General features: G+C 48.6%; 1 protein-coding gene across 2 annotated transcripts in view; it reads right to left on the bottom strand.

Moving 5' to 3' along the window:
• Cdhr2 (cadherin related family member 2) overlaps positions 1-26,220 on the bottom strand; it is a 42,753-nt gene extending 16,533 nt beyond the window's left edge. Inside the window, exons 1-12 of one of the 2 annotated variants that reach the window (XM_040272673.2) lie at positions 26,111-26,220; positions 13,083-13,144; positions 12,753-12,824; positions 7,002-7,141; positions 6,811-6,861; positions 4,287-4,376; positions 2,341-2,430; positions 1,571-1,696; positions 1,347-1,493; positions 1,177-1,252; positions 951-1,069; positions 616-849 (exon numbers count right to left, since the gene is read on the bottom strand). In XM_040272673.2, the coding sequence (XP_040128607.2) occupies positions 616-849; positions 951-1,069; positions 1,177-1,252; positions 1,347-1,493; positions 1,571-1,696; positions 2,341-2,430; positions 4,287-4,376; positions 6,811-6,861; positions 7,002-7,141; positions 12,753-12,824; positions 13,083-13,134 (1,197 nt within the window). In that variant the 5' untranslated portion in view covers positions 13,135-13,144; positions 26,111-26,220. Of the gene's footprint in view, positions 1-615; positions 850-950; positions 1,070-1,176; positions 1,253-1,346; positions 1,494-1,570; positions 1,697-2,340; positions 2,431-4,286; positions 4,377-6,810; positions 6,862-7,001; positions 7,142-12,752; positions 12,825-13,082; positions 13,145-25,741; positions 26,071-26,110 lie in introns of those variants that run through there. The other variant, XM_040272672.2, reaches the window with a different exon arrangement.
• Positions 26,221-26,433: the final 213 nt, after the last annotated feature.

The raw sequence follows: 26,433 nt of genomic DNA on the forward strand, positions 1-26,433 counted from the left end.
ACCCAGCAGCACTCCATTACCAATGCCACCCTTCAGTCCACACCACGCACCAGCTCAACACACCCAGCACCCCGCACCCAGCACCCTCAACCTTTTGCACCAACTCCATATCACCCAGGACCACCCAACGCCACCCATGGTTATGTACCGGTCAGCACCACTCAAGTGACCACCTCTCAATATGGATCTTCATGTAAGAGTCCCCTCCAATGTCACACTCACTCAGATCACTGTGGCTGCAACAGTGCCCAGCATCTCCCAACTCCCAGTAATACCAGAAGTTCCACCGCACTCAGCAGTTCCCACACCCAACCCCAACCCCCACTCAACTCTGCCTTTCTGTTCAACACCACCTGGAGTCACCCCGGGCACAACTCGCCAGCGAGTCGTAAACTCACCAACATCTCCAGGCATCTCCAGGCATCGCCCGCGACCCTCACGCTCCACAGTCACCTGACCCTCTCCACCGTCACCCATGTTCACCATCGGTGCTGTCTTTCCCCTGGGGCCTACCACCCACCTTCCTGCCATGTTCTCTGCCACTCCTTCACCACCTACCTCCCCAGCCGTCACCCACCATCACCCCCTGCTCTTGCCTGCCGCCCGTGCACCTGCCTTGTCTGGGTCGTAGGCCACCATGGTCAGCCCACTGATGGGGATGCGGGCAGAGGCGTGCTCATCCACGTAGCCGGTGAAGTTGGCCTGGGCTTCTTGGGGTGTGAAGGCGCAGTGCGGGAGGCTGCAGTTGTAAAACTCAGGTTTGTGGTCATTGACGTCCATCACTCTTATAGTGACCCACAGGCTCACCTTGGCCTCTTGCCCGTAGATGCTGAGGTTACTCTCGGTGGCCTGAGGTACAGAGCAGAAGCAATGACAGAGGGCGGAGAACAGGGTTCAGAGAGGGTGTGACAAAGGGCAGAGGCGGGGAGGCAGGACGGCGGCTCACCCACCGTGACCTGCAGCTGCACTTGCTCATCCTCGTCCAGCAGCTGCTCGCGGTCCAGGCTGCCTTCCACCGTGATGACCCCATTGTCTGCCTCGATGGTGAACCAGCCGGGCCTTGTGGAGTCTGACCAGGAGGCAGACGGAGCAGCTGTTTCCAGTGACCCTGGCAGAGCCCTCACCTCATGCCTTGCCCCAGCCCAGGCCAGCCCAGCAGGACACCCCGGTTCTCACTGGAGATGCTATAGGTCACACGGTCATTGATGCCTTTGTCTCCGTCCACAGCCTCCACCTGCAGCACCGAGGTCCCCTGGAAGGAGGCCTGGTCAGTGCCCTTGGCCCTTTCCTCTGCCTGCTGTCTCCTCCGGGGCCCTCCAGTCCCCCCTCCAGTCCCTGACACTTACCACGGCTGCATCCTCGGCCACCGAAGCCGAGTAAAACTCCCTGACAAACTGAGGGTCCAGGTCAGGCTGGTCCACCACCGTGATGGACAGGAAGACGGGAGGGGAGCACTGGTTGATAAAGTCGTTGTGGATTAGGCCGCCCAGGTCCTGTGGGGAGACAGGCTTTCTGTGAGCCAGGGCTGGGGGGTCGCCCTGTCCCTGGCCCCCACCTGCCGGCCACTCACGCAGGCTTTCAGCTGCAGCTGGTAGAAGGCGCTCTTGTTGTTGTAGCTGAGGCTGCCGTTGAGGATGATCGAGCCGTTGTCCAGGATTTCGAAGAGATGTTCACTGTCCACAGTGGTAGGGATGACCTGGGACGGGGGACATTCGGGTTGACCCTCAGGACAGCGGAACCCCCAGGAGCCAGCTCTGAGGGCTCTACCATTTACAAGTGGCAAACTTCACCAAGTCACACGATGCCTACTCCCAGTTCCTGCCTCTGGAAAGTGGAGTGGGACCAGACACTGCCTCCATGGGTTGAAAGGAGGGTCCCATGAGACAGCAGATGTCCAAGGGCGTAGTTGTCGCCAAGGAGTGGTGTGATCCCTAGCAAATTTGCCTTCGAGTTTTATCGCACATCCGGGTCATCCGTGTGACCTGGGTCCAGACCCCAAATGTCTCTGAGCCCTTATTTCCCCTGGGAAGCCAGGAGTGTGCTGGCTACCTGGTAGAAGGACGTCAGCTCTACCAGGGACCCGACAGTGCCCTGTGCGGGAGGGTGGGAGGGAGGTACCAGGAAGCAGGGGGCTTCCTTTGGCAAATGGACAAGGTGGGGCTCCCCCGGCAGCTGGGTGGTGGGGGGGGGGGGGGTGAGAGGAAGACAGGGGACCAGGGCCGGGCCAGAGCCGAGCTGTGACTCTGTGGATTAGCTGTGGATATGCTGCCCCCTGGTGGCCACAGAAGCAGTCAGGGCACACGCGCTGCCCGGGGCCACCCCTAGGACTGCCACACTCACCTTCTCTATGAAGTACTTCACCACGCCTGCTGGCCCAGTGTCCTTGTCCACCGCCAGCACCGAGAACACCACGGAGCCAACAGGCAGGGTCTGCAGGGAGGGACTTGTCACCCGTGGGCTCAAATCCTCTCTACCACTCTTGAGCTTCAGTTGCCTCAACTGTCCCCTGGGAAAGTGTGACCGCGTCCTTCCCAAGTGGGCTGGGCCTTTGGAGGTATCCAGGGATGGTGTGGGCAGAACCTCACTCTCCTCCTTTCCCTAATAGCATTGCCACCACCTGAACTGGCTTCTGACTTGTGCAGCCTGTCCGGACCCAGGTGAGGGAACGTTCTAGAACCCAGTCTGACTATAGCACTTCCCTGCTCAGACATCCCATGGGCTCTCTACAGCGTACAGCCCTGAATTTCAAACGACACCCAGCAGAGCTGGAAGGTCCCCTCTTTTTTTACTTTTTGTATCTTGGTGCTGGGATCGAACCCAGGAGTGCTTCAGCACGGAGCTACATTTCCAGCCCTTGTATTTTTTTATTCTGAGACAGGGTCTCTGAGGCTGGCCTTGAACTTGGGATCCTCCTGCCTCAACCTCTGGAAGGTTCTTTTGGGAGGCCTTTGCTCTGGACTGCTACTTCCACACAGCAGCCAAAGACATCTTAAAAGCATGAATCAGACTATATCACTCTTGTGCTTAAAACCCTCCAGGTGTTCCCCCATTATACCCAGCACATGGTCCAGACAGCTTCTGGGGCCCTCTGAGGTCAGGCTGCTGCCCCACTCTGTGATCTCACCCCTCTCTCACCCTCGACTCTCCAGCCACTCTAATCCAGCTCATTCCCACCGCAGGGCCTTTGCACTGCTGTTCCCCTGCGTGGAACATGCTCTCCCCAGAGCACCCTCCGACAGGCTCCTTCTGGCCTTCCCTGACCACTCCACCCAAAGCAGCTCCCTTCCCAGTCACTTTCTTTCACTTGCCCTGTTTTGTGGTCTTCATATAACTCAGCCCCACTTTTGTAGATTATCATCTGTGCCCTTCACTAGATCAGGAGCCTCTGCAGGTGACAACCAGGGAGGTGTCATTCACCCAGTAACTTTGGCCCCTAAAACAGCGCCTAGCAGCAACATAGCGCTCCATCAGAGCCTGTCCCTGACTGTCCAGACCTTGCCAGCCCGTGTCAGGCCTAGCCCGCCTTCTCCCCCCACAGGTCTTTGCACCCAAGTGGTCATGAACATTCCCAAGTGATGGTGTGTTTGATACCCAACAGCCATCGAGGCACCTCTTCCCCACTCAGAAGTTCAACTGGACTGTGCCCTTTTATTGAGGGAAGGCCCATGTGGCAGATTTAGCCAATCAGAGCATCCGTGAGTTTACATTAGTTCAAGGTTATCAATGACCCCAAGTGAGCCTGTGAAAGTCAGTCATGGGTTTAGCCTGGAATCCCTGAGGAAGAGAGAGCTCTCCTGTTGAAGCTGCAAAGCTGCTAGGATGCTAATCTGGAGCTGCTAGGGGACATTTTTCTTGCCACTTTAATTTTGGAACTGCTTCCTGTGCCTCATGATGAAGAGAGCAAGGGAAGAGCCAAGAGGTGGAGACAGACAGGAGGGTGGCAAGTTCAAAGCCAGCCTCAGCTGAGGACACAGTTTGAGTACCTGGATCTAGCCAAGGCTGAAGTCAGTGGTATCTCTAATTTTTTGGATACATAAAAAAAATCAACTCCCTTCCCTTCTGCTATAACTGAACGAATTCCAATCCAATCTAGTTGCTTGAAAAATGTTGCTCTAAGTATTGTTTGTGGGTTGCCTCTCCCTGGATTTGGTTAGGGTAGCTGTCCCTTCTGGGAGAGACTTCTCCTGATCCTGGTTACCCAGGGGCTGCCTCTGGTGTTTCCCACTCTGAGAAGTGCTTTGGGATATACCCTTCCCCATGCTCTGCCCCATTAAGAGAGATGTTACCTCGTTGATACTGGTGGAGAATCCAGTGTTCTGGAAAACAGGGGCATTGTCATTTCTGTCTTCCACAATCACGGCCATTTCTTTTTGCACCTGCAGGTAAGAAAGCCCAGGTGAGCCCAGAAAATATGGTTTAAAATGCCAGAAAAAGCCAGGCACAGTGGTGCATGCCTGTAATCACAGGGACTCAAGAGGCTGAGGCAGGAGGGTGGCAAGTTCAAAGCCAGCCTCAGCAACTTAGCGAGGCCCTAAGCAACTCAGTGAGACCCTGTCTCTAAATAAAATATAAAAACAGCCTGGGGGCTGAGGATGTGGCTCAAGTGGTATCGCACTCGCCTGGCATGCCTGAGGCACTGGGTTCAATCCTCAGCATCACATAAAAATAAAATAAAGATATTGTGTCCACCTAAAACTAAAAAATAAATATTAAAAAAAAAAAACAGGCTAGGGATGTGGCTCCATGGTCATTCACCCTGTGGGTTCAATCTCTGATACCAAAAAATATATAAATAAAATGCCAGGAAAAGTTGCAAAGATAGTACACAGAACCCTGATACCTTTCTTCTGGATCAACCCATCGTTTAGTTTCTCTAACTCTCCCTGGATTTTCTGAACCATTTGAAAGTGAAATTGCAGATATCTTTAGGTATTCTTTAAATTTAAAATGTGCCTGTCCTATAACAGGAACATGCAACTAAGCTTTGTTTGCCACAGTTTAAAGCTGTGAACAACCTGAGTGCCCATCAAAGGGGACTAACTAAAGCCCCATGACACATTCCCACACAGAAGTCAGACATTACAAGAAACAGGGGAGCGCCCCGTTTCTCTCCGCGTGCTGCCCTGCACAGCCCTGGTACTCTGCCCACAAGAAGTCCATTGCCTGGTGGAGCCCTTCAACACTGGACCAGAACTGTGAGCCCAAATAAACCTCCTTCCTTAAGAACTTTCAAACAAGGAAATGAAAGAAAGGATTTATGTTCACAAATGCAAAAAGAGCTTCAAGCTCAACTACCGAGTAGACGAGGCAGCTTCAAGACAGTACATACAGCAGGGTCCCATCATGTGGGTTTCAGGCAATGCACCAACAGGGGCTGGGGATATGGCTTAAGTGGTAGCGCGCTCGCCTGGCATGCATGAGGCCCTGGGCTTGATCCTCAGCACCATATAAAAATGATAATTTAAAAAAAGATATTGTGTCCACCTAAAGCTAAAAAAATAAATATTTAAAGGAAAGAAAACGCACCAACAGAGGCAGCCTTTCTTCCAAGGATACAGGGATGTACGCATGCGCTCGGGAAGACATTTCAGTGGGGGTGGCCTCAGGGGGCTCTTTAAGGAGAATTTAGCTTTCTCTGCAAATTTTAAAATGTTTAGATAGAGAATTTATTAATGAGAATTCAAGTGATCTTTTTAAGGGGTGGGTGCTATGGTTTGGATGTGGGTTTTCTCCCAAGGATTCCTGCGTTGGAGGCTTCGTCCACAGTGGGTCAATGTGGAGATCGTGGAATCTTTCAGAGTGGGAGGTCCCCGGGGTTGCCTCCCTCAGAAGGGATTACGATAATTTCCCTGTGGCTCCTGGTTAGTTCTCACAAGGGGATTGTTATAGAAGAGCAGGTCGGGCCATTCCTTAGGCTCCGCAGCTTCCTGTCTGGTGATATGATCTCTCCCTCTTGCATGTATGCCCATCACTCTGGAGCCATCTGCCATGAGGTCCTCACCAGAGCCTGGTCGATGCCAGCACCATGCTCTTGAACCTCCAGAACTGTGAACTAAACAAACCTCTTTATGCCAAGCCTCAGGCACTTTGTTATAGTCATGGAAAATGGACTAATAAAATGTGAGACCAACTCTCCACTTCCATACAAGAGACAGTAGCATATTTTAGAGATGTGAATGTAGATGCCAACACATTCAGACAAAGGAGCTGAGATCTCCCACCTGCGCGGGTAGGGAGGTATTTTGTTTTGGTTTTGGTACCAGGGATTGAACCTAGGGGCACTTAACCACTGAGGCACATCCCCTGCCCCTTTTTCATATTTTGTTTAGAGGCAGGGTCTCACAGAGTTGCTTAGCGCCTCGCCGTTGCTGAGGCTGGCTTTGAACTCACGATCCTCCTGCCTCAGCCTCCCAAGCTGCTGGGATTACAGGCATGTGCCACTGTGCCCAGCTACGAGAGGTGTTTGACACTTGATTTTTAATCAATATTACATTAATTAATGTTATACTTTCATATAAACAAAATTTGATGATGTAATTGAGTTAACACATATCAACTCTGGTCATGATAAGAATAAACATTAAATTTGGTATTAACTAGGGTGCTCTACTTGCTTGAGGTGGACAACACAGTCTAGAGTGGGCACCTGGGGGCTGGGGACAGAGCTCAGTTGGTAGAGAGCTTTCCTCGCGTGCACAAGGCCCTGGGTTCAATCCCCAGCACCACAAAAAGAAAAAAATAGAGTGGGCCCCTGGAACCCTGCTCTTCCCTCCCTGGGTCACTCTCTACCCCCTCCACCTTCCAACTCACTGTGTTGAGACCGTCGCTCACAGAGATGGTGACGCTGAAGGCCGGGAGAGTCTGTGGTGGGCAGGGAGAAGGGACCCCAGGTGAGCTCGGTGTGGGTACGCAGGCCAGTGCCCGCCACCTGGACACCACCTGGGAGAGGCCTCCCCCCTCCCTCCCCCTCCCGGACCCTTCCCATGCTGCTGCCCTGTTACCTCAAAGTCCAGAGGGTAGGCCAGCCTCACTTCCCCCGTGTCTCTGGTGACATTGAAGAAGTAGGCATTGGGGCCACTGATCCCATAAATCAGACGGGCATCATCCGTGTCTTCTGCTACCATCCAGAAGGCCACGGCACCTAGAGATGGAACGGGGCTGCCCAGGCTCTGTGCCCACCTCTTTCAGTACTAGTCTGGCTGAGCCGCCCATGAGGCTGGGCTGGGGGTTCTGACTGCTCTGCACACAGGCTCCACCTTAGTTCTGGGATGTCCCCAGTCCCCAGGATCCAGCCCTGTGGTCATGGACATCAGACGTGGTTGTTACTGAGCCCCCATTCAAAGGCCTCTAAGAACTGCTTCTTGATTTCTTCTGGGGCAGTTTCCTCTAAGTGCACGGGATGGGAAGAAGCAGGGTGGGCATTACCCAGGTGACTTCCTCTCCCATGGCCGAGCCTGTGGAGGTCACCATGTCCCAGGTACAGCAGCTGGGTGCATGCTAGGGTGGGGGCTGCTGATGACACGGAGGTGCCTGGGCCTGGCCTCTCCGAAGCTCTCCCTTTATCTAGAGAGTTTCCCCGGAGCTTTTCAGGACACTGTTTCTGCTCCAATTAACCAAAGCTGCATCTGCTGCTGGCCTCCCAAGAACCCTCCGCTCTCACTGTCTCCCCAGGCAGAGCAGGGGCTGGGAAGAGGGGAGCAGGAAAACCCCGAGGTCGGAGACCCTTCAGCCTGAAAGGGACTTTTTGCAGATTCTTCAGACCGACCCCTGGTCCCCCCAGCCTCACCCAGTGGACTGTCGACTACGTTCAGCCTCTGCTGGGCCACCCTCGGTGCCTGGAACTCATCTCCCCTCAGTCCTCCCCTCCTGTCACTGGACAGCTGCTCATTAGCAAGGGCTTTTCCCATTTTATCAGCGTGTGTCCCCCTAGAGCTGCCATCTGCGGGTCCTCGGAAGCCCCATCCATTGGCACAGGAGGCTTGGAGCCTGGGAACCATGGTACTTTCAGGGCCACACAGTGATACTTAATGCCTTTTAAAGTCAGAAGGAGCCAGGCACAAATGGGTACCCCTGTAATCCCAGCAGCTCAGGAGGGCACAAGGGGGCACCCCTGTAATCCCAGCAGCTCAGGAGGCTGAGGCAGGAGGATCGAGAGTTCAAAGCCAGCCTCAGTAACTTAGAGGGGCCCTGAGTAATTCAGCGAGACCCTGTCTCTAAATAAAATATAAAAAAGGGTTGGGGATGTGGCTCAGTGGTTAAGCACCTCTGGGCTCAATCCCTGGTACCAAAAAGAAAAAAAATCAGAAATAAAATATTATTTTTAATATAGTTTGCATATTTTTCCTTATGCCAATGCAACCATAAAATATAATTTGGAGGTGGGGACAGATGGAGAGAGATGGTTAATGGGTACAGGGGTACAATTGGACAGAAGAAATAACTTCAAATGCCCTTTAGGAACTATGGTTGACAATAATTAATAACATCTCAAAATAGCTAATAGAGAGGATTTTTTGAAAGTTCCCAACACAAAGAAATGACAAATGCAGGTGACAGATATGCTAATTACACTAATCTGATCTTCACACAGTATATGCATTCATTGAAGGGCTGCGCTGTGCTCCATAAACATGCCCGATTTTATGTGTCAATTAAAAATTTATAACCAGACACCGTAGCGCACTCCTGTAATCCCAGCCACTTGGGAGGCTGAGGCAGGAGGATCACAAGTTCAAGGCCAATCTGGGCAATTTAGTGAGACCCTGCCTCAAAATAAAAAAATAGAAAAGGAGCTGGAGATGTACCTCAGTGGTAGCTCACGTGCTTAGCATGCTCAAGCTCCTGGGATTGGTCTCCAGTACCACCAAAAAATAAACAAACGTCTCTATGTATGTATAATTTGAATATATTGTTCTGAAGGGTCCCATGAAAGCAAAACTGCTCATGATAGCTTCATGCCCACGTGGTCCGGCGCCCATCCGAGCATCTCACAGAGCCACCAGCCCCTCAGGGATGGCCGAGGTCACATGCCCTGGAGTCTGCTGTTCTCTGGTGAAACAGTCTCCACATGTCCAGCTTGGAAGGTCCATCAGTCTTTCCCCACCAGGGCTCCCTCCCCGGAAGGACCTTCAAGACAGTGTTTTGCTAAAAAAATGTTCTCAGGAAAGGACCCCTAGGCCGAGCGTGGTGGTGCGGCCTATGATCCCAGTGACTCCAGAGGCCAAAGCAGGAGGATCACAAGTTTGAAGCCAGCCTGAGCAACTTAGCAAGACCCTGTCTCAAAATTAAATAAAAGGGGTTGGTGATATAACCATGGTAGAGCACCTCCCTAATGTATGTGGGGCCCTGGGTTCAATCCCCAGGACTCCCCTCTCCCAAAGAGAAAAAGAACCCTTGCACCCATTGTTGGGAATGTAAATTAGTATAGCCCCCATGAAAAACAATAAAGAGGTCCCTCAAAACAGTGAAAGTAGAACTACCAAACCACCCAGCTATCCCACTGCTGGGTGTACAGCTGGAGGAAATGAAGTCAGACACCTGCACCCCAATGTACATAATAGCTAAGATGCAGAATCATCCTAGCTGCCCATCCACAGATGAATGGATAAAGAAAATATGATAAATATACACAGTGGAATATTATTCAGCCTTAAAGAAGAAAAAAATTTGTCATTTGCAAGGAAATGGATGGAACTGGAGGGCACTGTGTTAAGTGAAATAAGCCAGACTCAGAAAGACAAGTGTGGTGGCACACATCTGTAATTCCAGTGGCTCAGAAGGCTGAGACAGGAAGATTGTGAGTTCAAAGCCAGCCTCAGCAATTTAACGGGGCCTTAAGTAACTCAGTGAGACCCTGTCTCTAAATAAACTACCTTAAAAAGAGGGCTGAGATATGGCTCAGTGGTTAAGCACCCCAGTATCAAAAAAAAAAAAAAGACAAGTTTCTCACATCACACATTTTCTCTCATGTGAAACTTAAAAAAAAAAAAAAAAAAAAAAAAAAAAGACCTAAGGGTAGAGTAGATGAAGAGGAACTCTATTAGGCACTGAGTGGGGAAAGAGGATGTGGGGAGAAGGTAGAAGAAGGGAGGAGAGAGATCATCTGGGCATGTACGGAAATGCCACAGTGAAATCCACTAATTTGTACAAACAATACATGCTAACGATTATAATAATAAAGAAGTTTTCAGTTGTGAAAAAATATTGTCAATGAAATGACTGCTTTGGGGCAGGGGGTAGGAAAAAAAATGTTAAATGATTATCTCATTTGTAAGACAAGTTCTGCAATGCAAAAAGATGTGGCCATACAGGAGGTGAGGGGTGTGTGCCAATCCCTCCTGCACTAGGGCTGGCTCTCTGTACCCACTCATCTCACCGGCTGCAGGGGGAATATGAGATCAAACGAATTTGGTATCCGTGGAGATTGGCTCCAGACCCCCAAGGATACCAAAGTCTGTGGACACTCATGTCCTCATGTAAACTGGCATGATATTTGCCTACAATTTATGCATGTCCTCCTGTATACTTCAAATTATCTCTGGGCGACAGAATGGCTAGTATAATGTTAAGTGCTATGTAAATAGTTGTTGTGCTGTATTATTTTTAATGGCATGGAAAAAAAGAGTCTGTCCACCTTCAGAGCAGACACATCCTCCCCTGTTTTCATTCTATAGTTTTTGAATCCGCAGATTCAGAACAGAGAGCTGACTTCTGAACCTATGTTATACTTTAACATGAAATGTCTAAATAACACATTTTAAAAAATTTGAAATGAACAGTGCTCTCCTGTTGCCACATGCCTGTCAGGAAAGGGGACATTGCTCCCTCATTTGAGAAAGTCCTGGCTGAGAGGAGGGAGGGGCTTCGTCTGAACAAAGAAGTGACTAGATTCCCCTTCCTGGGACAAGATGACTAGCTGGGAGAAATGTGCAGGACCCCAGGGCTGGGCAGGGAAGCCTCAGCCTGGAGCACTTGTGGCTAGAGTGGCCAGGGGACAACAGCAGCAATGATGGCCTTGGTGTCCTGCCAAGTGCTGTCCTTTCCTCCCTGACTCCCAAACCTTCAGTAAAGACTGTGACATGCAGTGGGAGATGCAGCCTGGGTCCACGCCTGGAGAAAGCAAAGTGGGAAGGAGCAACAGCCTCCGGAGCAGGCAAGAGCTGGCTGCAGGGGACTGGGGACTGGCCAGAGGGCGGGAGACAGGAGCAAGAGGAAAGCCACAAGCCTCAAAAGCACACACAGGCAGAGCCTGGGATACCAGGGCAAAGACTCATGTTGACTTATTGGACATTAGAGGGCTGCCCAGAACTATGGGGATCTTGAGAGCACGGGCATTACACATATTTGTGACATTTGTTTGGAAACGTGCATGTGTGTGTGTTTATTTTTCTCTTGTACCAGTTTATGAAAATATATGTAGATATCATTAATATGTATTTCTCTGTTCTACAAAGAACTTTCAGAGATATCTTAGATGGTCTCCGCCCGGTCCTCCAAGGAAGGGTGTGCCACCCCAGAATGTGATGTAACTATCGCCTCCCTCGTCCTGGGCCTTAAACCTTTGCCGGTATGACCCATAAGATACTAACTGTCCCAGCAATCATATGCAAATGGATAAGGCCTTTGTGGCTGCAAAGCCCATCCCCATCCTTTTGTCCTGTACTTAGACACAGGTTTCGGAATCCCAGGGCTGACTGTGGTTTTCACTATCTTTGATGTAGTCTCTTGCATCATCTGGTAACTTCTGATATTTTTAGATCTCAATTCTGACACTGTGACAAAGACTGTTAATTTTCCCCCCTCCCCCCTCTAATACCCATTCCCCAGGAGCCAGGGACAAGCCCTCTTGGCCCCTGCTCCTCCCACTGGCTGGAATGGGGTATTGCATGAGCCATCTCTCCCACATGGGGGGAGGCCACCCCCAGGGAAGGCAGAGCATTGAGGCAGAAGGGGGAGACAGGACGAAGGAGTGGCCTCCTCAACAGCTCTGGCTGGCCAAGGAGAAGACAATAAGCCCCCACCTTGATAATACATCCGGGTCCCAATGAATGCCCTCAACTATTGTGTCTGCCTCCCTGGTCCACATCCTGCCTTCTGGGAATCTGGTATCCAGTTCCCCTGGCTTCTTACAAAATGATGTTTCTCAACCCTTATTCCTTCCTGTTTCACTGCCATGACCTTCTCCATATCCATGGATCATTAGTTATGATTCTTCTACTTCTTCTTTTGTTTTTTTAAGATGGGGTCTCACTATGTTCCCCAAGCTGTTCTCAAACTCCTGGGCTCAAATGATCCTCTCACCTCAGCCTCCTGAGTAGCTGGGACTGCAGCCACCACCAGGCCACCTTTATTAACCTTTTCACTAACTTGCTATTTCATATAAATACATGTAGTTTGAAAGCAAACTTTAGATCACTGCCATAAATGGAACCTCCCCGCTTCTTGCCATAGAGAGAGTGTAACTCTACAAAGAAAGACAATAAAAGCACAGCACCACATGTCTAGGTAAGTCCCTGAGCCTGAAGTCGTCTCCTTGGAGTGATCAGAAAGATTGAAAGAGATGGGAAATGGAAACGAGTTCTGTTTATCCGGCATCATGTGAGGGTCCCTGGAGGAGCAGATCACACCCAAGGGGACACTGTTCTCCACTCAAAAGCTGCAGAGAAAACAAACTTCTAAAATCAAACAAACTCCCTTCAGGTCTCCTGCACCCCTAGGACTTTGGTGGCTAAAGGCTTGGGACCGTTACTCACCCAATGGCAAGTCCTCAGGCAGTTGCACAAGCGTCATGTTGTCTCCAAACTTTGGGGGCAAGTTGGCTGCCACTGGAGGGACACAGAGCACTGAGTCACCTGGACACCCCTGAAGATCCTGACCCCCCACCCTGTCCTATGGCCAACCTCCAGCCCAACTCATCCAGAGAGGACTGGCTTCCTCCCCAGGCTCCCCAGGCAGCCAGCCTCGCACAGCGCTGGGCAACGGGACCTGAGGGTTCGCTAATGAGGGACAGCCCCTCTACTGTGACAGGTCCTGCTGAAGGCCCCCGCTTATTGCTGTTCTTGTTGGAGAAAGGAGGCACCCACCAGACACCATCAGGGCAGAAAGCAGGAAGCAGGGCAGCCAAGGCCGGGCCATCACGAGGGACCTAGGAGGAAAGGTGTCAGGGAATGGCATCTCAACCCAGGCCTCCCTCCCTCCCTCCCTCCCTCCAGCAAAGCCCATCTGCCTGGCTCTGACCCTGAGCCCACCCACCACCTTCACTCAGTGCTTTTCCTTCGGGGCCCTCTCACCCTCCGTCTACTTTCCAGATGCTCCAGGTTGGGGGTGAGCACAGGGAGAGCCAGGCAGCCAGGGCAGGATGGCTGAACCTGAACTTGACCCTAGAGGTCAGCACCCACTCTATCCCAGACCTTGCTCCAAGCGTCTGAGGTGGAAATTTACATTATTCTTTGGCAGTTAAGAACTTAAGGCTGAGGGAAGAAGGGTTAGCCTGAAGGCACACAGAGGGTCAATGATAAGACCAAGCGCTGAACACAGACAGGCCTTTTGGATGGTACAATGCACACCTTAACCACTATGCTACCCTGCCTGTTTGTTCACATTAATAGCATCCTTCAAACTCAGGGGCCTTGATTGTTCAAGACCATCGGCGACATTATGGGTAGGCAGGGTCCTTTGTCCCACTTGCTGACACATTTAATAGCTGCCTTGTCAGCTTTTCTCAAAGTGTGTTCCATGGAAGCCAACCCTGTAAGATTCTTTGCAGTAGAAGGGTTCCCAAGTCACATCATTTTGGTAAAGGGTGTATATGCACTCCTCTTATTGATTGACAGCTACACAAGCACCCTTGGATAACTCAATCTTCTTGGTCATCTGAATTTACAAGCCGTCTTTCAACCAGGAAAAGGAGAACATTGTTTTCCTGTTATTCAAAGATCTAAAACTCCAAGTCTCCTTCATGCCAAAGGAAAAAATTGGCTTATTACACTAAAGAAGGAGGGAGCAGGACAGGATCCTTAAATGTTTTGTTTTCTGTAAAAAAAAATTTTTTGAGCCAAGTGTGATGGTGCACACCTAGAATCCCAGCAGCTCAGGAGCCTGAGGCAGGAGGATCTTGAATTCAAAGCCAGCCTCAGCAACTAAACAAGGCCCTAAGCAATTCAGCAAGACCCTGTCTCTAAATAAATATCAAAAAGGTCTGGGGGGTGCTGAGGTTGAGGCTCAGTGGTAGAGCACTTCCCTAGCATGTGTGAGGCACTGGGTTCGAGTCTTAGCACCACATATAAACAAACAAGTAAATAAATGTCCATCAATAACTAATGAAAATGTTTTTTTTTTAAAAGGGTCTGAAAATGTGGCTCAGTGCTTAAGTGACCTGGATTCAATTCCAATTCCCATTATCAAAAAAAAGAGAGAGAGACTTTTTGTATGCTGCTGCTCTGTAATTATTCTGGGATTTATGGTGAGGCTCTAGCAATGCCTAGCTCACAGAGAATATATATATATATTACATGTTAACAACTACCATTATGGGAAAAGAAAGGTCCACCTCTCATCCTGCTCCTTGTTGGGGTCTCATTCCTGGTCTCTCTTTTCCCCAAATTCTGCCGTGGCCAGCTTTGGTCATTTCACAGACTCCCTCTCAGTGTCCCCTAGACACTCAGACAGACCTTGGTTCTATTGGACCTTCTACATCCTAGGTTGCCCCATCTGCCACAAAGCCCAGAAAAAAGGCTTCTTCTTACTTTTAATTCACATTTATCATGTCTGATTGGAAACATTTGGGAATTACGAGAACTGGTAATTTTAAATATCTGCTGATATTTCCCAAGTGCCTGCTATGTGCTGAGTACCCTGATTGACAATTCATTCCCTTAATAAATATCTATGGGTCTCCATGATCCACTGTGCTCCAGCCCTTGTTCCCAGAGCTGGAGATACAACTGTGAGCAAAACAGTCTGGGTGCTGCCCTCACTGAGCACATGACTTAAGGGACAAGCAGACTCTAAACAAGTAAATAAAGCAACAAATAATAGTCAGCTGCATTAGTGCTATGAAGGAAGAGACGTTATTACAAGACTATAAAGAGAAACTATTTTGGTGGTATAGAAGACAAAAAAAGGTTACAACTGTTTTTCCATCTCTCCATGCAAAGGATGGGCACTATGTCCACTCCCCTGAATCTGGTGTATTAATCATGCTTTAAAAAAAAATGTTCTGTGTTTTATAAAGGTTTGACATCTTTGGGGCCTTGCTGTCTGGGGAAAGGCCATCCCTCCAGGGCTAGCTAATTCCTAGAGATGGTTAACCACTTGCCTTCAGAGATGCCATTCATATATAAACCAACCAACCCAAAGGCCACATTCTCAACCACTCCCTTTATCTAGGTCCCACACACCCAATCAATATTTCCCCACCCCAGGGCCAAGTACTGGACAACTCAGGGTCTGTAACCTACTGTAACCCAGAGCCCATTGAGAATCCAGCCAATCCTAATCCTGTTCAGCTGCTTAACTGTTCCTTCCTACCTTCCTTCCCATGAATACACCATAAAGACTCTGACTCATGCTTCCTCCTCCCTCCTTCTGCCTCCTGACCTACTCTGGGCTTTCCCTGTATAGTCCTGTACAGTACAGCATGTCCCCTCTACTTGGGACTTTGAGTATTCCAATTTCCTTTCAATACCATCAGCTCCTCTGTGTTGTTACTCAGTGACCTCTGTGAACTTAACATCCTGTGGGTACAATGAACATATCTGGCAAAACTCTGTGACTGACTGATAGAACATGGCACCAGAGAGGCTTTCTGGGCCCAGGCCACAGATACTGGCAGCTTCCCCTTTCTGTCTCTTGGAATACTCACCCTTGGAACTCAGCAGCCATGCTGCAAGGAATCCCAAGCAGGCCCCTGAAGGGGTTCATGTGGAAAGGAACCAAGGCCCTGGCCCAGTCAAGCTTTGATTTGATAGTCAAAACCTACTTGCCATTCATGTGAGGAAAATCACCCTGAAATGAATCCTCTACCTCCTGATGAACCATCCATGCTGAGCCTTGCCCAAATTGTAGATTTCTAAAGATAATAAATGAAGGCAGAAATTATTTGGCAGTAAGTCTGGGGGTAGTTTTTCATGCAGCAGTTGATAACAGGAATAGATAGGATGGGGTCTCTGAGGAGGCAAAGTTTCAACAGAGATCTGAAGAATAAGAAGAGAAACTCGTGAGTGGGGAAGGAAGCCTCCTATTATGGATGGATGATTCTATGTTGAGCTTCACCTCCTCCCTCTTGAAACCCCACTAAATGATGGTGAGGAAGCTGGAAAGAACTAATGAGAGATTAACAACTTACCAAGCTAATGATAATTGAGTAGGATATACACACAGGAAGCAGACCCCAAGCCCCAGGTAGGCTGAAAGATTGAAGGTTCTAGAACCTTCTGAAAGCAGAGATGTGAGGTGGCCTGAGAGAAGGCAAACTGGTTGGAAGTTTCTAAGAGAAGCAATCAGACATCCAGATGCCATTTCCCCACATGCAATGAGGTGGCTGCCCCACTCCACCCTCTGCACCAGAGAATGGGGAGGTTATTTCCAGGGGAAGTTGAATCAGAGAGTTCTGGACATGGGAACACTAGCATAGAGGAGATGGGGATACCATAACAAAATGGATTAAGTGAAAGACTGCACACTAAATGGTGCCCTTCTTAACCCCCTTCCCCACTTAATTCCAAGAGAATTGGCTGTCAGATGATACAACATCAACAACCAGAAATAAAAAAATTAAGAAAATGAATCTGTCTAAAACAAAAACAAAACAAAACAAACAAACAAAAACAAACAAACAACAACAACAAAAAAAAAACCCACAGCTTCTGGAATGTGTGTATGGGGGTGTCCTCCATTGGATCATTTAAGGAGAAGCCTCCAGGAGGTAAGTCCCACCCACAACTCGGGGCTACCAATCAGTTTTTAGAGCATCCATCTCTGTCTCTGCTTCCCCCATAGCTGGAAATTAAACTCAGGGACTCACATGCTAAACAAGTGCCCTACCACTAGCTACATGCCCAGGTCTAGAACCTCATTTTTTATGAACACACAGACAGGAAATTGAAGGTAAGGTGGAGAAAATAGCATGCTGCAGATGCTCCTCACATTTGCCAAATTTTCAGGAATTCTGCATGCTGGTTGATATCATCATGTAGATAGCTCAAGATCAGCCACAGTGGAAGTATTTACACTAGAGAAATTGGGCAAACACAGGGACTGGGGATATGGCTCCATGGTCAATGATAGAGCACTTATCTGTATGCATGAGGCCCTGGGCTCCAGCATCAGCACACACACACACACACACACACACACACAAAAAAAAAAAAAAAAAGAAAAGAAAAAGAAAAAACAAAGCAAGAAAAAGAAAGAAAGAAAAAAAAAACAAAAAACAATGAGGATTTTTTCTCTCATCCATGAACCTGCACACCAATGGATAGACACTGAGAAATCCAAACCAACTCAAAAGCACTTCAGAAGGAACAAGGCAATGGAAGAAACTGAAGAAAATCATAATTAGAATTCTCAGAGCCATAAGAGAAAATACTAGATTCATTAACATGAATAGAGAAGATAATATAGATATTTTAAAATACAAAAAACAAAAAGAGTTCTTATAAATCAAGATTTCTCAACCTTAGCACTATTGACATTTTAGGTCAGTTAATTCTTTGTTGTGGAGGCTGCCCTATGCATTGTAAGATGTAAGAACTCTGGCTTCTACCTACTAAATGCCATTAGTAACTCCCAAGTTAAGATAGTCAAAAATGGTAGACTCTGGGGGCTAAATTCATCCCTCATGGAGAAATAGTGTTACAAAAAAAGAAAAAGAAAAAATTATAGTACTGGGGATAGAGCTCAAGACCTCACATATGCTAAGCAAGCACCCCACCACTAAAATACATCCCAAGCTCTTTAATTTTAACTTTGTGAGAGGGTCTCACAAGTTGCCCAGGCTAGCCTCAAACTTGTGATCCTTCTGCATCCATCCTCCTGCCTTCATATTACCAGAAGCTAGAATTACAAGTGTGTGCCACCATGCCTGGCATAAATTTAAGAAATAATAACAGGAATAAATTTTAATAGACAGATAAAAATATAAAGTTGAAAATGTAAAATATGTGAAAAAAACATAAAAAATTAGAGGACCCAGTGGGTCCTATGTCAGATTAACTGAAGTTCTTGAAAGTGGAATCTATCAGAGAAGTATAAAAATAGTTTCTCATAAATGAATAACAAATTTCCAGATTGAAAGGCTTCCCAACAAAATGTGGGGGGGCTATAACAAAGGATTTTTGGAATACTAGGGATCAAAAGACCATGAAATTTGAAAAGAAAATACAAGTTATAGAATCAGAAGACCATGGAACTTTTCAAGAACAATCCTAGGAAGTAAAAGAGAACAATAAGCAGTTGTGGCTCAATGGTACAGTGCTTGCCTTATACTTGTGAGGCACTGGGTTTGATTCCCCCCCCCCCCCGCCCCCAGCACCACATTAAAAAAGAAAAAAAAAAAAGAGGTGAAATCTAATCCCATGCTCTTAAATCTGAGCTGGCCTTCATGACTTGCTTTACCAACAGAGTGTGACAGAAGTACATTCTGGAACTTCAGAAGAAGGCTTTCAACTTACACCTAGGCCTCATGAGACATTTGCTCTTGGAACTCCAAGGTGCCTTATGAGAAGTCCAACTACTGTACTATCAGGAAGCCATGTTATAAGGAAGCTCAAGCTAACCACATTGAGAGACCTAAAGAGAGCAGGATACTCAGCAACACCCACTGCTCTGGCCCTCAGCCTTTCACAAAATCCTTTGTAAAGTCCCAGACACTATGGAGCAGAATTAAGCAATTCCTTATATGCCCTGTCCAAATTCATGACCTAGAGAATCATAAAATATACTAACAAATCATTATTTAAGTAACTTAAGTTTGGTGGTATTTTGTTATGTAGAAGTAAATAACCAGAATGCTATGCCTGCAAAATGCTGAAGACAAATTACTTTTCAACCTAGAATTTTATACCTACCAAAACTATCAATTTCATGTGCAAACAAAATAAAAACATTCTTAGACACACAAAGTCCAAAAGTTTACCTCTTATACATTTTTTTTCCATCAGGAAGCAAGTCAGGAACTTAATCCATTATATTTATCAAGGGAGTAAGTTAGGAAAAGAAAAAGAAGGAATCCAGGAAATAGAGGGTGCCAACACAGAAAGTGGGGAAAGGGAGCTGAGAGAGCAATGGGTCTCCAGAGGACTGTCTCTAAGAAAATGGAAACAGAGCTGATGATTTCAACATTTTAGAGGAGATTTACACCTCCAGCTAGAGTGAAGAGTGATCCTATACAGGAAACTAAGCAGAAACAGCAAAGGAGGTGGGTGGGAAATCTTTTCTGGAAAGGGCACAGGAACATAACACACTGAGGGGCTTGGATGAGAATGTTTCCATAGTCAGTGGGCTGTAAACTTATTGTGAGCATTAGGGGAGTGCACTGAGGTACAAAAGAATAAAATCCTCCAGCTGGACCTGTCGCTCAGTGGTGAAGTGCTTGCACACATGAGGCCCTTGGGTTCAATTCTCAGTACCTTAAAGAAAATAATAATGATGAGGAGAGAGAGGGAGGGGGATGGGGTGAAGAGTGGGGAGAGAGTAAAATCCTCAACTTTCACTTTAGGAAAGTAACAGAAAATGTCTAAAGTGAAAAAAAAATCAGAAATGACCATATAAACATATTTAGAAACATCCTGACAAATGGAAGAAACAGCTAAAAAGACTAAAGCAGAGAGTGGTTTAAGTTAAACACCCACATGGCTTTGATCAGATGAGCATTGTTATGTGGGTGAGGGGTATTCCAGATATCATAGACACTGTAAGAGATGACCTTGGGTCAGGTAAGAACCCAGTGTGTTCCAGGAATTGAAAGAGGGTCTGTGTGGCTGGAACACAAGGAGAAGGGGAGAAGGGTGAAGGGGGAGGGAGGGGAGTACAGTTGGGATCTAGAGTGTCCACAAAGGCCCAGGAGTTAAAGGCTTGGTCCTAGCCTGTGGCACTGTTGAGAGGTGGTGGAATCTTTAATGTCTAAGGAGCAAGAGGTCCTAGGTCATTGACAAGGTGCCTCTGAAGGAGATTATGGGCCTTCAAAAGAGGTTATGGAACTTCGGTATCTTCTCCTCCTTTCCCCCCACCACTTCCCAGCCATGAGGGAACAGTTTTGCTCCATCCCTCAAGTGCTCCTTCCACAATGTGCTGCTGCCCTGCCACAGGCCCAAAACCAACAGGGCCAACTGATCATGGGCTGAAATCTCCAAATTATGGGCCAAAATAAACCTTTTCTCTTTTTATGTTGATTATCTCAGGTATGTGTTATAGTAGTGGAAAGTTGACTGGCAAAGCAGGGGCCAGATCATGCAAGGGCCCACAAGCACAATAAAGATGGCTTTTTATTCTAAGAAAAATTGAATAAGACTTTAGAGTCTTAAGCAGGGATTTTGAGTAGCAGGCATTTTGCTCTTCTAAAAGACCTTTCTAGCTCTTGTGTGTTGGCAAACTGAACTGTGGCAGTAGAGTTGAAGAGGCAAAAGTAAAGCTGTAGTTTGGAAGCAGAATGTTTAGAATTCACAGAATTTTTTTAATAGCAACCTGTTACAGATGAGAAAACTGAGGCACTAAGTGATGTGCTGAATGAATGAATTGGAAGTGAGTGGGATTCACTCCCAGTTTCTCAAGCCCAAGACCCTGTTCTGTGCTTGACCCACAGGGAAGGGTACAGCCCTGGCCTTTCCCTTGGACCCAACAGGAAAGAAAAAAAAAAGCACAGTTTAATGTGGACCCCAAACCTCCAAATGTTTATCCTTTTGGAACCAGTCATCCAACTAACCTAAAACAAGGAAGCTCTTTTTTCAGAATGTTGTCCATCACAAGTGAAGATTCCAACCCTGGCCAGTTGGAAGTAACCTAAACATGGCGCACAGGGAGTGGGTAAAGAAGAGGAGACCAAGTACTGGGTGGAATGTTTGGCAGCCATTAAACACTCTGGTGATGAGCAGCAATAGCTGCCACACAATGAACACCTACTGTGTGCCAGACACTGAGATGGGCACTATTTAAGAGCCACAAAAACCTTTTAAGGTAGGTACTATTATACCCACTTTAACTAGTTAAAGTTCAGAGAAATAAAGATCCCTCTGGGTGATACACGTGCTCTTCTCCAAGCCTGTTTCCTCCTCTGTAGAACAGGAATGGAAACCCTATGAGGGTGAGCAGGGTTGTAGGGATGATCCAAAGGAAAGCTCTTTGTCAATGTCACGGCCACTTTTCATCAACATACTCATTTGATCATAACGCATGCTCAGTTGTATTGGGAAATGCAGACGAACCCGCTCAGGAGGAATTAATAATCATCCACGGTCCTCACAATCCTTGGCAGTGCTGAGCCATGCTCAGCCCTCAGTGAGATGGTGAGAATGCTGTGCATACACCATGCTGTCAGAGTGTGGGTGTGATGGAGTTAGGGCCAAGGGCAGGGTCTGGGATGCTGTTGGAGCTGATCCTGGAGGGGCTGACAGGGATAAGGCAGTGTTCACGAGGCGGAAGGGATGGCAGTGGGGATGGAAGTGACAATGGTGCCCTGATAATGTGTATGATGGTTAAGAGGGAGATCCAGGTGGAGCTGGTGATTTCCGGGTGGAGATGGTGGTGGACTGGAAATGGAGGTACAGATAGAGTTCTTGGAGGCAATAGTTGTGGGATGGAGATGATGGTGGTGGGTGGAGATGCAGCTGAGCATGAGTGATGGGGTACATCGCTGATGTCCACTCTGTGAGGAAAACTCAGGGGCTTTCATGCTGGGTGGACATGTCAGGACCTGGCATCCCTGAGGGGCTATAATCGTCCACTTAATCTCTCATCTCTTCTGTTCTCTCCTCTCTCCTCCTTCAGAAGTGAGTCAACAGTTGCAAAAACAGTCATTAGGTGCAGAGCCAGCAGGAGTAAAAGGTATATTTATCTCCATTACAAAGTCCATCTCAGTCCCTCTCCCAAGATGGGAGATTACTGTCCTCCAGATCCCTCTACCCAGTCCTCAAGAAAAAAATGGAGCTGACAAGAAGGGCCATGTGCTGTGAATGGCACTTTGTACCTTTTATCACTGAGCATACGAGGTGGGGGAGAGACAGGGACCAGTCAGTAATGGGGGTCAGATCCAAAGCCAGGTAATCTGTGCTGTCTTTTCCGGCCTTCTGGTGTTTCCTTCCTGACCTGCCAAGATCCCCCCTCAGGTAGATGAGGTTGAGGGAGATCAGCCTGAACCAGGACCCTCATTCCCCACCATCCCTGAGGCCTCCCCTCACAGCACCCTTCCTCTGTACTCGTTGCTGGTTCAATTTGTCCCATTCCCGTCCCACTCCCACGGTGTGGGGGGGGTCAACAAGTCTACTGTCCTTACTCAACAAGGATGGGACCCTTCATCTGCATAAGCACATACAAAGCCTCCCTGCATCTGGTCCTCAACACCCCCTGGAAGGAAGAGAAGGCTCCTCAGCACCCCCCAACCTCCATTTCCCATGGGGACCCAGAGTCTCAGGGAAGCAAAGGCTCCTGCCCAACAGAGTCCGCCAGCCAGAGGGGGAGCTGGGATGGCGCCCTCCTGACTTCTGTCCTCTTGTCTCTCCTCCCTCCGGTTCAGCTGGGTAGGCCCTGGGTTTCATTCCGTCTTGCTTCCTCTTTGTCACACGTCACAGCAACTTTTCATAAACATACTCATTTGATCGTAAAGAGGCCAAAGTTCAACATCACTCCCTGCATTTGGTTACTTAAGGAAAAAAATGTCCTGTGGGAGCCGGGGAAGGCACCAGGGCAGGCTGCCCTCTCTGAGAGCCTTCCCATCCGGCTGGGCTCCCTCGCTTCCAAACTCAGACTCCCCCACGGCTTCCCCTGGCCGCAGGACACCCTTCCTGCCCTTCCCCCTGGCAGGCAAAGTCCTCACAGGGCCCGGGTCTCAGTGTCCATACAAGCCATTCTCTCCCCTGCTGTGGTCCAAGGACACGGAAAGCCCCTGTTCTTGGTCCACACCCTGCATTTTCTCTCCTTCCTGCATTCGCATCTGTCCTCCCCTCTGCCCAAAAGTCCTTCCCATGTCTTTGGCACGTGTGCAAATTCTCCCATCCTTTAAGGCCTAGGTCAGGGGTGGAGCCATGTTCCAGCAATTGGTGTTTCCCCCTGTGGGCCCCTAAATTTCTGGTACTCCAGCAAGGTACCAATGAAAAGAAAGTGGGTGGACTTGCCCATGGGCAGCTTTCTCCGGGTACCCCCCTTCTCTCAGCAGGCGCAGCCTCAGGCCAAGCTTGGTTCTGAAGCAAGGCACAGTCTGATTCTAGCCCCAGCCATCGCCATGCACAACTGGATGGGGCCTCCTTTCTTTTGCTTTGTTTCACTAAGAGTTGGAGACTCTACTTTCTGAAAAGTCTGCTTCCTTGCCCCCAAGCTCTGGTCCCACTCTTATTCTTTCCCACTCTTTTTTTTTTTTTTCTTGCAGGGCAGAGGGGGGCAGGGGGAGGGTGGGAGGCCGGGCGGGGAATGGTACTGGGAACTCAGGGGCACTTGACCACTGAGCCACATCCCCAGCCCTGTTTTGTATTTTATTTAGAGACAGGGTCTCACTGAGTTGCTTAGCACCTCGCTTTTGCTGAGGCTAGCTTTGAACTTGTGATCCTCCTATCTCAGCCTCCAGCGCTGCTGGGATCTATTCCTACTTTTAAAAAGTGTTTGGGGCTGGGCATGATGATGAACATCTGTAATCTCAGTGACTCTGGAGGCTGAGGCAGGAGGACTGAAAGTTCAAAGCCAGCTTCAGCAAAAGCAAGGCACTAAGCAACTCAGTGAGAACTTGTCTCTAAATAAAATATAAAATATGAGGCTGGGGTTGTGGCTTAGTTTTAGAGAACTTGCCTAGCATATGTGAGGCACTGGGTTCGAATCTCAGCACTGCATATAAGTAAATAAAAATAGATGGTCCATTAACAACTAAAAAATTAAAAAAAATACAAAATATGGGGCTGGGGCTGTAGCTCAGTGGCAGAGCACTTTCCTAGGTTTGAGGCACTGGGTTTGATCTTCAGCATCACATAAAAATAAACAAATAAGGGCTGGGGATGTGGCTCAAGCAGTAGCGTGCTCACCTGGCATGCGTGCGGCCTGGGTTAGATCCTCAGCACCACATACACACAAAGATGCTGTGTCCGCCGAAAAAACTAAAAAAATAAATATTAAAACTCTCTCTCTCAAAAAAAATTTTAAAAAATAAAATAAAATAAACAAATAAAATAAAGGCATTCTGTTCATTTACAACTACAAAAATATATATTTAAAAATATATACAAAATAGGGCTGGAGAGGTGGCTCAGTGGTCAAGTGCCCTTGAGTTCAATCTCTGGTACCAGGGGAAAAAAAAGTGTTTGAGGAAAGATCAGAGGCAAATGAGATTCTGGACCACACCTCGGAGAATGCAGATAGTCCCTGGGTGTCCTCTCGGCCCTGCTGGGCCCTGGAAACACCAGCTCATCAAGCTCATTTGGAGGAGGCTTCAGACAGCTCAGAACAGTCCAGGGATGTTCTAGACTTTCTAGAATTCAGATCCACTGGGATTCAGAGCCTCCAGGAGGATGAGAAAGGAGGCCTGCCCACCTTATCCAAGGGCCCAGCCACTCCACCCGCCACTTACCACACTTTCATTTCTGCTTTCTCTTGTTGCTTTCCCACAGGAATATCATTCAGATCACATCATTCTGAGAAAACTGAGGCTTAGAGATGTTCAGAGAAGGATGCCCAAAAGCAAGGGGCAGAGAATTAGACCCAGAGTAGCTTTAAACTCAGAAGACCCTGGCCAAGGTCTGGTTTGGGCTCCACTCAGTCATTCCATGGGGGCTATATCTGCACCCAGAGGGCAGACACCAACTCAGCTAGGGTGTACCAGGGTGAGGATACGGGACTCACCACCCCTATAGTGCCTCTCCCACAGTGTGCTGCATCTGAGAGACAGATATGGAGTCAGATGGATTCCAACATTTCACCTACTCATGCAGCCCCAGGCCAATTCCGACCCCCCCCTCCCTGGGCCTCTGTTTCCCATACTGAGAAGTGGGACTAGGATAAGATCATGGCCTGTTTTGTTTTATTTTTGTGATGCTGGGGATCATACTCAAACCCTAACTCTTGCCAGGCAAGTGCTGTACCACTGAGCCACATCCCCAGCCTGCCTGGCCTGTTTTGATCAAAAGACTCTCATGCTCACTGAGACCCTACCTTGGGCTTGTGCTAACCCAGTAAGCCAGTCCCTGCCTTAGGAATGAGTCCAGGCCCCGGGTGGCAACTGAGTCTCTACCATATAGACCACGGAAAGGTGATGTAGTAGGGCCTGGAATGAGCCAGGTTTGGGGGCCATTAGTCCCCACCTGACACCTCCTCATCCTGGCTGAAGTAGCACTGGACTTGGTCACTGAGTCTGGAGAGAGTATACAAGCACCCAACCCTGCCTGCCTCAGGGTGTCCAGCTTCTTGGCTGTACTAGCATCCCCACCCTACAGATGAGGAAAACTGAGGCCCACAAGAGTTATGCAGCCCAGAGCTTAGATCTAAACCAAGCAGTCAGGGTCAGAGCCTAGCTTTTTCTCCTAAACCTCTAGGGCTCCCAAGGCTCACTTACCTTGTCCTCATCCTTTCCAGTCTCCTATGAAAGGAGCCCAGGTGGGTTAATTAATTTCCCTGGGAGACCCTGCCTCCCTTCCATCCAAAGACTCTTCGGTAGGCCAAATTACCCAAGGACTTGGAAGAGCAGGAAGTAGGCATTGTCCCCATATTCCAGAAGAAATGGAGACCTCGCAGCTGGTTGGGACTCAACTCCAGGTGTGTCCAGCCCAGCACCACAGCAAGCTCCATCTGCCAGGCATTCCCACCCAGCTGCAGGCAGGATCTTTAAAGACCCCCAAGCTTGCCTCATCTCCAAGGACCCTACCTTACCCCCAGCCAGAAAATCCCAGAGCCCACTGCTGCAACTGAGTCGTGTGTTCCCTACCTGCGCCCCGGAAGGGGCCACAGAGGCGGAGATGATCACCAGCAAGCGCAGATAGGCACTGTCTAGGCCTGGCAGCAGCACGCCCTGCAGACTTTGGCACCATCTCTGACTCTTCTGAGCAATCATTAACCCTGCCAGAGACCACACCTCCCGGGATGGGGCTGACTCCTCGGGAGGCACTGACCACAGCTGGGGGCCGGGAAGGAGGAAGGACAGTTCCAGGGCTCACAGTGATCCTGGGACAAGAGTTCAGACTGGAGGAGCAAGGGGGAAGGACCTGGAAGACCCCCAGCTCAGAGGACCTGGGAACAAGATCCAGCCCT

The sequence above is a fragment of the Ictidomys tridecemlineatus genome, chromosome 1 (genome assembly GCF_052094955.1).
Source record: "Ictidomys tridecemlineatus isolate mIctTri1 chromosome 1, mIctTri1.hap1, whole genome shotgun sequence".
Taxonomy (NCBI): domain Eukaryota; kingdom Metazoa; phylum Chordata; class Mammalia; order Rodentia; family Sciuridae; genus Ictidomys; species Ictidomys tridecemlineatus.